The sequence below is a fragment of the Dunckerocampus dactyliophorus genome, chromosome 7 (genome assembly GCF_027744805.1).
Source record: "Dunckerocampus dactyliophorus isolate RoL2022-P2 chromosome 7, RoL_Ddac_1.1, whole genome shotgun sequence".
Lineage (NCBI taxonomy): Eukaryota > Metazoa > Chordata > Actinopteri > Syngnathiformes > Syngnathidae > Dunckerocampus > Dunckerocampus dactyliophorus.
Window position 1 is genome coordinate 29,788,486 of NC_072825.1, and position 12,841 is coordinate 29,801,326.

The 12,841-nt window shown below is 37.7% G+C and overlaps 1 protein-coding gene across 1 annotated transcript; it reads left to right on the top strand.

The window, feature by feature from the left end:
* Window positions 1-3,451: 3,451 nt before the first annotated feature.
* On the top strand, window positions 3,452-9,144 carry zgc:174888 (uncharacterized protein LOC558116 homolog). Its single transcript, XM_054781257.1, has 5 exons — window positions 3,452-3,934; window positions 5,680-5,786; window positions 5,930-6,001; window positions 6,135-6,281; window positions 7,339-9,144. The coding sequence occupies exons 1-5, from the start codon at window positions 3,922-3,924 to the stop codon at window positions 7,696-7,698; spliced, it is 699 nt and encodes a 232-aa protein (XP_054637232.1). The 5' UTR covers window positions 3,452-3,921; the 3' UTR covers window positions 7,699-9,144.
* Window positions 9,145-12,841: the final 3,697 nt, after the last annotated feature.

The window sequence follows — 12,841 nt, forward strand, 5'->3', positions numbered from 1 at the left end:
GTTTTGGGCTATTACATAATCAGCCCCCCCCGACATGCTCAGAATGAAACCAACACCTGCTTTCGTTTTTGTGATATTTACAATTTAAGGTTTTTTTGTTTGTTTGTTGTTGTTTTTTAAGCAGCACAAACATTCATTTTTTACTGCGCAAAACAGCACAAACGCAGCACTGAAGACAGACTATTTTGGTTTCATTCTGAGCATATGGTGGGCTGGGTGACCTTTGGTTGACCTGTAAAATAAACTGTAATAACTGAACAATGACAGCAGCACAAACATTCATTTTAATTGCACAAAACAGCACAAACAAATGAGGCTGTTTGACCAGACTTTTGCATGGGGTGGGGGCCAACGTCACTCAGGTGAGAGACTAAATAGTCCATAGGTATGAATGTGAGTGTGAATGGTTGTTGGCTGGCGACCAGTCCAGGGTCTACCCCGCCTCTCACCCAAAGTCGGCTGGGATAGGCTCCAGCATACCAGCTTAGAAGATGGCTGGATGGAAATACCATTTACACATATGTGATGTGATTTTGTCACCGTTTTTTTCTGTTGTAAATTAGCTTGGCTATATTGGAAATCACCCCACTACCCCCACTCACTGGGGTTTAAAATTCATAATTAAATTCATTACGTTGTTTTTTTCTAAATTAACAATGTAATTAATAAATAAATTACATGTCTGGTATTCTTTATTCTATGATATGAAATACACAACTTTTAAAAAATTTACCAGACGTGTTAGGCGAATTTGCATAAAGTATCGAATCGGCATAGCTGATACCGGCCTGAATTCTGCGCGGCATCGAATCAGAAACGACATCGGTGGTATCTCAGATCACTAGTTTCGGGTGCGAGTCACAAGCCAAGATGGCGATGGTTCAGAAACACGCTGGAGGGGTCGTGTGAAAATCATTTCAATCAGGCCTATTTGACGGTAGTGTATTTATCTATGACAGCAGGATGACAACTATGCTTTATTGTGAGACTACTTTCATTTCCTGTTTTTTTTCCGTTTTGTTACAATTTGTTTTACTTTATTTGGTGTCATGGGCACTTTTTATCCCCTAACTATTATTGACATTATTCCGATGAGTTAATGTTTATTTTCTATTGGAATTGAGGAATATATTCTTCTTTATTCCACAGCTAGTGCCCTCTTGTGGCGAGGAGGGGAAGGAGGCATGCCGATCCCACTCCTTTTTTAAGCGTGAGCAGATGACAAATGAAAAGCCATGCGAGACGACGCTCTGTCTGCTTGGAAACATGTTTACTATTTCCAACACAATGGCCCCCAGCAGCTTGCGGGGGAGTTGTCGCGTTAATGAGGACTTTTTTTATGCTGAAGTATGCACATTCAGTCAATAAAAATAAGTCAAAACATGCGCGTGTTGAAAATAGAACAGAATGTGTTTCTACTTAACAGGCGGAAGTGGCGCATGTTTGCACGCATGCTTTAAACACAGCCAAGGTGCAAAGGTCTCAATTCATCATTCCTCAGAGGGAACTTTGCTTTGTGTTTGTGGAGGGGGGGGGGGGGGGGGGGGGGGGGGGGGGGACGACATACTGCAAATTTTCATATCCAGTGCAGGGCCAGGATTGCCGATAATTGGTTCCAGACAGTGATAAATGAATTTCAACGACATACGAGTCAATGTTAATAAATGCAATATTTGGGTAGTTTGAACATAGAAAACCTGTTTATGACTTTCTAAATACAGGTTTTGACATTATCAGAGTCTTGTAGGGACGAAATAACATCCCAAGTCACTTTTACACTCCTATTATTCTTTGTTTACATCACATGGCTCAGGCTACGGGATCACTGAAGGGACATAACATGCGGCCACTGCTAGCATAGAAAAATAGTGAGCTAACCAGAGAACCGCTCCAATCTACTTATTGTAAACTTATAGACTGAGGAAGGAGGACAAACAAGACAAACTTACCACACAACAAAGTCTTTATTATGACAGTATATGTGGTCCAAACAAACAGAAAGATACAGAAAAACAAAAAGTGGATATTCTTATCATTCACTAACGTATTTGCTGCGTTTAAGTCTGCTCGGAAATCCCAGAAAATACAGTTACACTCAATGAAATCTAATCTATTCACTACAACACTCACTTTTATTGCAAATGCTGATCCTAGATCAGAGGAAAACATCAATGTCAAGTGAGCAGAGGGGTGAGGAAATGCGGAAAAACTTTTTTTCCACATTGGTTGGTGGTCCTGGAGTGTAATACCAATGAAAAGCAGTGACTTATTGTATAACAACATCAATAATGTGAAGAAAGACAGGTATTTGTGAAAATATATAAAAGATATCAATCTCATCACACTGGTATCGATGCGATACTGATACTATGGACATGAGGAGGAGGCCGCGTAACGTCTAATAGAGTGGGGAAGTAATAATAACAATAATTTCCCTCATAATATTACCAGTTTATTGTCGTAAAATGGTAGCTTTATCCTCTTTAGGGTGCAAATTTGACTTAATATATATTGTAAATATAAATATTTTGACTTTATTCTCATAAAATTACAGCCTTTTTTCTTGTAAATTTTCTCCTGGTAATTATGAAATGATTCCCGTAATATTTTGACTTAATTCTCATAACATGCTATCTTTTTTCTGCAGCCTACTTTTGCAAATATTACAACTTTATTTGTTGTTTCTCATAATATCATGACAATTTTTTTTTTACGTTTTTTTTTCTTACTTTGGTAAAATTATGACTTTTTCTTTTTAGATGACAACTTTTTTATCGTAATATTTTGGCTTTATTCTTGTAAAATGACAGCTGATTTTTCCTTTTTTTTAAAATCCTCAAACTATTTAAACTTTCCTCTGAAATAATAATAATTTTCCTCATAATATTACCAGTTTATTCTCGTAAAATTACCACATTTTCCTCGTTGGGATGCAGTTTTTTTCTCTTAATATTTTGACTTTATTCACGTGAAATTACAGCAGTTTTTTAAAATGTATTTATTCATTTTCCAACTCTGTTCTTGTAAATGTGTTGCTCCTGTAGTCCCGTTTGTAGGCAGGCGGAGGAAGAGAAGAAAAAGTGTCACATGACTTCCTGAGGGCTGTCAGACGAGTGAGCCCGGGGTAAACGTCATTAGCGATGTGACTGTGCAAGTTCGGGCTCTGCCGTGTGTGTTTTTGGATAAATATCCAGGCTGAGATCAGCGGATCATGTGAGGATGATGAAGCAGGAAGACGGCCGCTCAGAGGCAGGCCTTGGAGGGGTAGAAAAGGGGGGAATGGTAGGAAAGAAAAGGGGGGGTCCAAATGAAAACCATACGCTCTGACAGTATGACTAAGCCTCACTGAGGATGGAGGGAGGGGGCTTGAGGGAATGCGGGGAGGCGGGGGAGGGAGGCCGGGTCAGTCAATAGTGAGGTAAAGCGTGTGGCGGTGGGAGGGGCGGCCACTTAAAGGGAGCAGACAGCGAGCCCAGCGTAGCACTTTCACTTTTTCGCTTGTCAGAGGGAGGATGGTGCGTGGAGGCCTCTGTGTCATCCATTAAAAAAAAAAAAAAAAAGGGACACACATTCACATCGGAAGCTTCTAGGTCAGCCCTTTCAACAAACGCTCTTCTAGGAAGGGGCTGGGGGGAGAAAAAGGACTCCCGGGCACAAGTGGGAAAATCCAAAGTGAGAGAGAGAGAGAGCGGGATGGCGTGAGAGGATCCATGCTGGAAAGTACCAGCAGCCAGGAATACTCTACTTTTCACTGGGAGGACGGCGGCGCCGCCGACGGCAGCAACGCTCTCTGTGTCAAAGACCCCGGGAAGTTTGCCTCTCACAGACTGACACAGACTGAAAGGCCTGTTGTCTGTGTGGACGTGGGATCGCTGGCAAGCAGAGAAATGGAGACGTGTCCTTTTTTAGAAAGATAAAAGGATGTCACTGCCAGGTGAGGACATTTACGTCTTCTTGGCACAGCTTTCTTTCCAAAACTATGCACTTGCAAGTGGTTCATGCATGTGAGAATAATAATCTACAGCGAGATCACACAAACTAGTCCTAAAAATACCCGAATTCACCCGTTTGCCTCCTTTTCAAAACAGCTAAATCATGCCCAAAGCAAACAACAACCTGCTAACTCATAGCAACTTAGAACATGTCAATATGTGGAGTCCAACTATGGAACAGATGGCGTAAAGAACTCGAGCAACGTGCTAACATCCATCCAAAGAGACATATTTTTCAACAAGAGGGGAGAAATACGACACACTCCGACAAATAAGAACTCGCAGCATGTCAATATGTGGAGTCAAATGATGGAATGGGACTCCAGCAGGGCATGATAAGCACTACTGTACACACTAATGGGATCCATACAACTCTATTTTCTAACAGGAGGAGAAATACGCGCACGTACGACACTAAAGACGTCCAGCACGTCAATATGTGGAGTCAAATGATGGAACCGAAGCGATGGCTGCGATGGCTGATACCATTTGTTCCCGAATTAACTCATTCGTGACGTTTGAATCGGCCATTACGTACAACTTATTCTCTATTGCATTGATGTTAAAATGCTGAATGGTCACCTTTTTATTTCTTACATGAAGGAACTGCACGTGTTTACACCTGCACCACTCAACAAGAGCGCCATCCGAGAATTCCATCCTTATTCTTCAAAAAATACAAATAAAATGTGAAAAAAATAAAATGTTAAAAATCCTACCCCACCTAAATTACCGGTAAAAAAAAATAAAATACATTTAAAATATCCTTCCCATTCTAAATAAAATAATAATAACAATAATAAAAACTATCCTACCCTTTCTAAATAAATACATCAATTAAAAAAAAAAAACCTACGCCTTCTAAATAAATAATTTAAAAAAATCTAACCCTTTTTAAATAAAAAAAAAATCCTACCCATTCTAAAAATAAAATAAATAATAAAAACTAATCCTACTCCTTCTAAATACAAATAAATAAATCAATAAAATAAAATAAATGTTTTCAAATCCTTCCCCTTCTAAATCAAAATAATAATAATTTTAAAAATCCTATCACTTGTAAAAAAAATAAGTAATATAATTAAGTAATATAAGTAAATAAAAGTAAATAAAAAAACCTACCCCTTCTGAATAAAAAATATTTGAAAAAAAAAACAAAAATCCAACCCCTACTAAAAATATTTTTTTAAATAAATGTAAAAAATGACAAACTTGCCAAACTACAATAAATAAATAATTTAAAATAAATAAATAATCCCCTACCCTTTCAAAATAAACAAAAACAAAGTCATAAATAAAGACATTTTCCACGTTCCAAATAAAAAAACAATCCTACCTTTTTTTAAATAAAAAAAGACATTTAAAAAATCCTACCCCTTCTCCTTATCTCAGCAATTAATAATCGTTTGTTCACTTTCTGTGATAGCTTACACAACGATGAAGGGAGAAGAAGTGTTAAAGCATAAATTAATAAGTATAAACAAGCAGATAAGCCTAAACAGAGCATGATTACATATGTAATATACTGTATATTTGTGTATTTATTCTTCCATTGGTGAATGACATTTATTGTCGCAGTCGTTTATTTTATTCCAAAATGGGCGAGCGATGAATGAATGCAGGATGTGTTTTCTGAGCGGGAGGTGACCAACCACAAACTATACGACTCTTTCTCTCCTTTGGACAGTTTTGCTCTTGCTATCACTCTTGACTGTCCAATGCGGTGGATGTGACTTTGACTGGGACGTGGTGAAGAACGTGAAAACGACCATTGACGCCAACCCGACCGGATTTGTGAGTTTGTTTGTGTGCCAGATTGGAAGAACACGCGTCACGTCACGGCGCTGCAGCCCGGCCATTGATCAGCCGTGATGTAACCAACAACAACGTGCAGCTCATGACTTCACACATGTTGTTTCTTTTCTCCCTCTCCGCAGCGGACAGTATTTCCCAAAAATTACTATGTGTCGCACCACTACACAAAGAGCATGCTCTGTGACACGGACCCCGTGAGTGCTTTGCATAATAAGCTAGAGAGAGCAGAATAGAATATGTACACATGTAGCACTTGGGGGTTACCTCGGGGGAGCACCAGCCCGTCTTTGCTTACTTGTGCACACTCTTGTCTACTCTCCACTGCAGTGTTGTGTGTTCCCCGCTGCAATCGTCCTCCTGGAATCCTGGAATGTTCTTTTAAGCAACCTCTGGCATGAGCACCTCAACCGCTCCTTGGTCTTTGACTTCAAGCACACACTGGAGAGAATCATCAGAAAGAATAAAAACACAGAGGCAAGCCTTTACGCTCTTCTTCTTCTTCCAAATATTCTTTTGCGTGTGTGTCGGCGGGGAAGCTTTTCTTTCAGAATACTACGGAACAAGAAAAGGAAACAAAAAACCAACGGCGCTCATTTTCCAAGAATCAAGTCAAACTATGACGAGGAAAAAAATGTCGTAATTTTGCCAGACTAACGTCGTCGTATTATGAGGAAAAATAATCTCATTTTAGTGGCATAACGTTGAACTATTAAAGAAAAATATGAAAATAACAGGCATGGTCTTAGGAGAAACAACAAATTCAAGTTGCAATATTCGGAAAAGTAGGTTGCAGAAAAGAAGTTATCATGTTAGGAGAATCAAGTCAAAATATGACGGCAATAATGTCCGAATTACAAGGATAACTTTGACATGACGAAAATGGGAACAAAAAAGCTGTCATTTTACAAGAATAAAGTCAAAATATAAGAGAGACGAGGAAATAGTGGCAATTTTAAGAGAAAAACTATTATGAGGGAAATTATCATTATTATTAGTAGTAGTAGTAGTTGTAGTAGAGTGTTAGTATTATCATCATCATTATTATTATTACCATAATTATCATTATTATTAGTAGTAGTAGTAGTTGTAGTAGAGTATTAGTATTATCATCATCATTATTATTATTGGTATCATTACTATAATCATGATCATTACCATTATTATATTATTATGGTTATTATGATTATTATCCTAATTATCATTATTATTATCATTATTATTATTGGTATCATTATTATAATCATCATCATCATTACTATTGTAGATCATGATCATTATTACCATGATTATATTATTATCGTTATGAATATTATGATTAATATCATGATCATACTATCATTATTGTTACCATTATTATCATCATTAATTTTATTATTACTAATCATTGTCATTACCATCATCATTATTATTATTGATTGTTATCATTATTATCATTACCATTGTTATTATTATCTTTATTATTATTATTATCATTCATAATATGACTTGTCTTATGATCATACTATTCTCATGATGAACTTGTGTGCCGCAGAGGTTCCAGGAGGAGATAGACCCGGCCCAGTTCTCCCCGCTGTTGTCGTCCCCCGAGGAGCTGCTGAAGCTGACGTCGGAGGTGTTCCAGCGTTGGCTGGAGGTCGGATGCTCGCCGTCCATCCAAGTGTGTGACATCCCCACCCTGCCGCCCCCCATGGAGAAGGCGTTGCTGCGTCCGGCCAGGGTGAGGCTCCTCACCACCCGGTCGATCAGCAGCAGCATGGAGGAGGTGGAGTGGGAACAGATGATAGACGTTACGCCGCCTCCGTCCGGCGGTGCCGCGGCCTCGCTTTCCGTGCGTCCCGCCTCCGCGTGGAGCCTCCTTCTGCTGGGACTCTACTGGTGGTTGTCGCCATAGCAACCTAAAAGGATGGGAGACATTTCCTGGCACTGAATGTTTTCTTTGTTTGTCTTGTTGATATGAAGTGACATGCGCAGGTTGCATTTTTCATCTTTTTTTGCTGCTGTTGGCCACACTACACGTAACAGCGTCCCATGCTAGCATAGTCCGCTCATAGCCTTCCTCAGCTAGCTAAGCTCTCTTCGTGCTAACGCCAATGCACACAAACTAAATAATTGTTTTCCTAACTTTACTTTTGTATGGAAATGTACACTAAAGCCAATTAGATATCTTTGCTCTAGTTGTTTTTAGCAGGAGCACAGTCAGCATTTTTTACACTTATACCTCAGTTAGCGTACGCCCTGGTTAGCGTTAACCAAAGTTTTGTCTCGGTTTGCGTACATTCTCCAGCATGGCCCGCGTCTTGTCGTGTTATTTAATACGCTGCGTATGTTTATCACAAAACGCCCTCGTTAGCATCTTGCTAATATGCGGAAACAGGAAGCGGAAGTCGGCCCCGTCGCCCTCCTATGATGTCATCAGCGGATGACTGTAGTTCTTTCCTAGCCAACACAGTTAAGCCTCACATATGTTAACACAAAACACATTTTTACACTTTTATAATGATAGCTTGACACGCATAAAGCAATTGTAAAGGCATATAAACGATGAATGAAAGGCATAAATTTTAAGCTCACGCTTGCCTTTGATTGTTGCCAAAGACACCATGTGGCAGCGAGATCAACACCTTCCTCTTTCGCTGTAACTTGTTTCCTCAGTTCAATAGTCAAAATACTGCCATTTGGAACTTTCTTTGCCTCCATTTTGGCTTATTTAAAAAAAAGCACAGACTTGAGGTCACTACTGAATTAAAGAAATAAGTCATGGCAAAACAAAAAAGTGGTGATGTCGCCGCCACATGGTGTCTTTGGCAACAGTGAAGGTAAAAATAATGTTCATTTTTTTATTTATATGTATTTCACTTTGTTTTATGCATGTACAACTATGAAAATTAGGGCTGTCAAACGGAAGTTTCCTTTAACAGCACTATTTTTTGACACGTGAGTTACGTGCACAAGTCCTTTTTTACCCTTAGCCGACGCCGTAGTCCGAGGAAGCGTGTAGCGACCGTGTAGCTACAAACGGGAGCAAATATTGAGCAGAAATGGAGAAAGAAAGGCGTATGTTGATTGGTAAATTTGCCTGAAATCCCAGGCAGATGGCTCTCGCAACAAGACCAAAGTTATTTGTTATCTACTGTCGCTGTGATTGGGATTATCAAGGAGTATGTCGTTGTCGATTTGCCAGAGAGAAGCGAGAATGTACTGAAGCACTGCTGGTATATTTTTTGTTGCCATCTTTATAGTGGTAACTTGGCATACGAGTGTCCCACCGAACAAGTGTTTTTTTTTTTTTTTTTTTAGATGCGAGCAGTCTCTCGGCTAATTTTTTTTTTACTTGGAACTGCGAGATAAAATTTGGATACGAGCTGCTAGTTAACGGCAGGCATAGCCGAGGACAGCTATGTGGGGGCTGCAGTCAATGATGTGTGACTGACTGAAGCGCTAGCATTAGCTAGCTAGCTAGCTAGCTAGTTATATCAACACGTCAATCAAACATACGTACATTATAGCGATCTAATTTATCTTATTTATTATGTGTTGTGTAAAACAATGACAAGAACAACACCAAAGTAAAAGCACGAAATGAATACAGAGCCACCATCCACCAGTTAGTACAGCCTGGACTTGTTTTTCAGAGTTGTGTACCACAAATATACACATCAGCACCGAATAAGGTCATCAAATCCTACCTTTATGCATTCCCACATAGTATCAGCATTTGGGAGCAAATATGAGGTGAAAGAAAAAGGATAAAAATACAGTATAGTAATCCATCTGTGGGAATGAATAAGGCATCGATCTGTGCAGCGTGGGAGAACGGGAGAAGGTGCGTTGAAGGACTGTCAAACACAGTGGGACAAATCGCTGCTCGCATTAAACGTTCAAAAACTAGGTGATTTCTACCTTTATATTATTTTTGAATAAAATAATGGCCTATATTTCCAACATTGATGTACCTTGACATAATATTTGATGTAGTTATTGTTGTAGTTCGAATCGTTTACCACAAAGAGACTTACATCCCTACATATTATAGATTTTTTAAAGCTTTTTTTATCTGCAATAAAATGTGGTTAATTAATGAGTTAACTATGGACGAAATGGGATTAATCGTGATTCAATATTTTCATCGATTGGCAGCCCTAATAAAAATGTATTTTGTGTTGACAATGTTGGCTTTCTGGAACAGATTTACATTATTGATTTGATTAGAGGACATTTTGTCAGTCAGACCTTCTGGAACGGATTAATGACGCTAACCAAGGTTCCCCTGTGCATTTTCTTTCTGAAAAATAGGCCATTTTTTTCAACAGAAAACATCTCATTCACTATAAGTGGGTAATAATTTATAAATGTGTGATAATAATTAAGTCAAATCACCAGCATGTGTGTACCACTGTTCAAAAGGACATCTTTATGTCTTTAAGCTTAACTCATGTTTTTTTCATCAAACAGTGAGCTTTCACACTTTGTTTGGCAGTCCTTGAACGCACCATAGTTGCATTTCGTCCATTTAATAATGCATTTGAATGCTTTTTAACCCTGGATTGTGTGACAGAGGGAACAATAGAAGAGAGAAGGAAAACGTCACGAGCGAGCCATGTGTGGAAAAATAAACCTTTTTGTGGGTGTGCAAATTATTTGCGGATTTTCGTTACAAAAAGTGTGGATCTACTATACAGTGGAACCGTCAAAGTCCAACACAAACCGCTGGTTGACTTTTTTTTTTTTTTTCCATAACTTACAAGGCCAAGTGAAGTCATTTGGTGATGCTTGACGAAACATCTTAACAAAACGTGTATCCTTAGCTTATCCCATGTTTTTCGTTATCAATATATTGCTCAGTTTTAAGGCGAATTGTAACAATTATTATTATTTATTTTGGTCCTATTGATTCCCATTATAAGCACATACAGTATTTTCTATATACAGTACAGTAGTGCACTATGCTTTTCCTATGAATACCTAATAAATCTACCATCAAAAATAAAGGAAAAACTCATTTTCGGTGGATTACGTATGTTGTATATATATATATATATATATATATATATATATATATATTTTTTTTTTTTTTTTTTTAAAACAATGATACAATACAGTGTACAAATGTTTCGATACAATTCTACGGTTACATTTGTTGATGTAGACATGAATCATTCAGCGCAATGATACAAAAAACACTTAATAAATAATTAATAACTACATCAAATTTGATGTAAAGGCATATCTACTTTGGAAATATGGGCCGTTATTTTATTCAAAAATAATATACAGTTAGAAGTCCCGCAGTTTTTGCATGTTTAAACTGAGAGGTGACTTGTCCCACTTTGTTGGATGGTCCTTGAATGCACCATCCCAGGCTGCAGAGATAGACTACTATACTGTATTGTTGCCCTTTTTCTTTCACCTCGTATTTGCTCCCAAATGCTGATATTATGTGGGAATTCATAAAGGTAGGATTTGATGACTTATTGAGTGCTAATATGCAGATTTGGTCTCTGAAAAACAAAGTCCAGACTGGTACTGGTGGATGGTGGCTCTGTATTCATTTAGTGCTTTTAATTTGATGCTGTTGCGGTCTTTTACACAATTCATAATAAGATCAACTTGATGGCTATAATGTACGTATGTTTTGCTAATGTGTTTTGCCTATTTTTCCCGGTGACTAGCTAGCTAGCGCTGCTAATGCTAGCGCTGCCGACGTTATTTACGTACATTCTCATCTTCACGTAGCATGCGTGACAGTCCTTTGGCCGGCAGCCCAGGCTCTCGCGTTGTTTATGAGACGGACTGTCCGGCTAGTCTTGCGATACCCTGTGCATGTCTCTATAATCCATTCATCTAAGGATTTATGGCTGATTCTTATCCATCCAGGAGGCTGATACTGCCTCTCGCTTGTCAAACCAGATATCCGGTCCAATCAGTTTATCCTTCACAACCGTAGTAAAAATTGTAACTTGGGTCCTAAGGGTTTCCTAACTGCCATTCAGGTATAAAGAGAAAGAAATGCTTTGCAATAAAAGTAAAATAAAGACTGCAGGTGTAATGCAGGAAGTGACATACTGTCACCTTGTGGAGTGAATGTGTGTATGTAATAGTTATTCATCAACTGTCTTGCTGATATTGTATCGAGTAGTATTGTATCCTGTTCTATGTTTATCATCACACAAAAAAAAGCCAAAGAAAAACACAAAGCCCGTCGCTGATCAAGTATCACAGGATGTTTTGTTTGATTGTTGACACAAATTTTTCAAGACAATTCAGCTACAACTCCACATTTTGGGGAGATGGACCTTGAAGGTTCTGCTATAATTGCCTTGGCTGAGGTTCTTCTGTCTGGAAAGAGGACCACAAGTTGGTTTTCGTGACTGTGACCCATGCAAGACTTGGACTCCTGATGATGATCATATAAATAAATACAAAATAAAATAATAAAAAATACATTTAAAAAATCCTACCTATTCTAAATAATAATTTAAAAAATACATTTAAAAAATCCTACCCCTTCTAAAAAAACATTTAAAAAAATCTTACCCCTTCTAAATAAAAAACATAAAATAAAACATACATTAAAAAAAATCCTACCCCTTCTTAATAAAAAACATAAAATAAAACATACATTTAAAAAAATCCTACCCCTTCTTAATAAAAAAAAAAATAAAAAATATATTTTAAAAATCCTACCCCTTCTAAATAAAAAATTAAATAAAAAAATATATTTTAAAAATCCTACCCCTTCTAAAAAAATAAACAAATTTTAAAAAAATCCTACCCCTTCTAAATAAAAAAAATACATTAAAAAATGTCTACCCCTTTAAAATAAAAAATACATTTAAAAAAATCCTGCCCCTTCTAAATAAGCAAAAATAAAACATAAATATATAAATCCTACCCCTTCTAAATAAAAAAAAGAAAAAGAAATTAAAAAAATCCTACCCCTTAAAAAAAAAATCCCACGGCTTCTGAATAAAAAATAAATAAAAAAGTCCTACCCCTTCTCTTTATCTCCAAAATGACTTGTGACCATGTTTTTC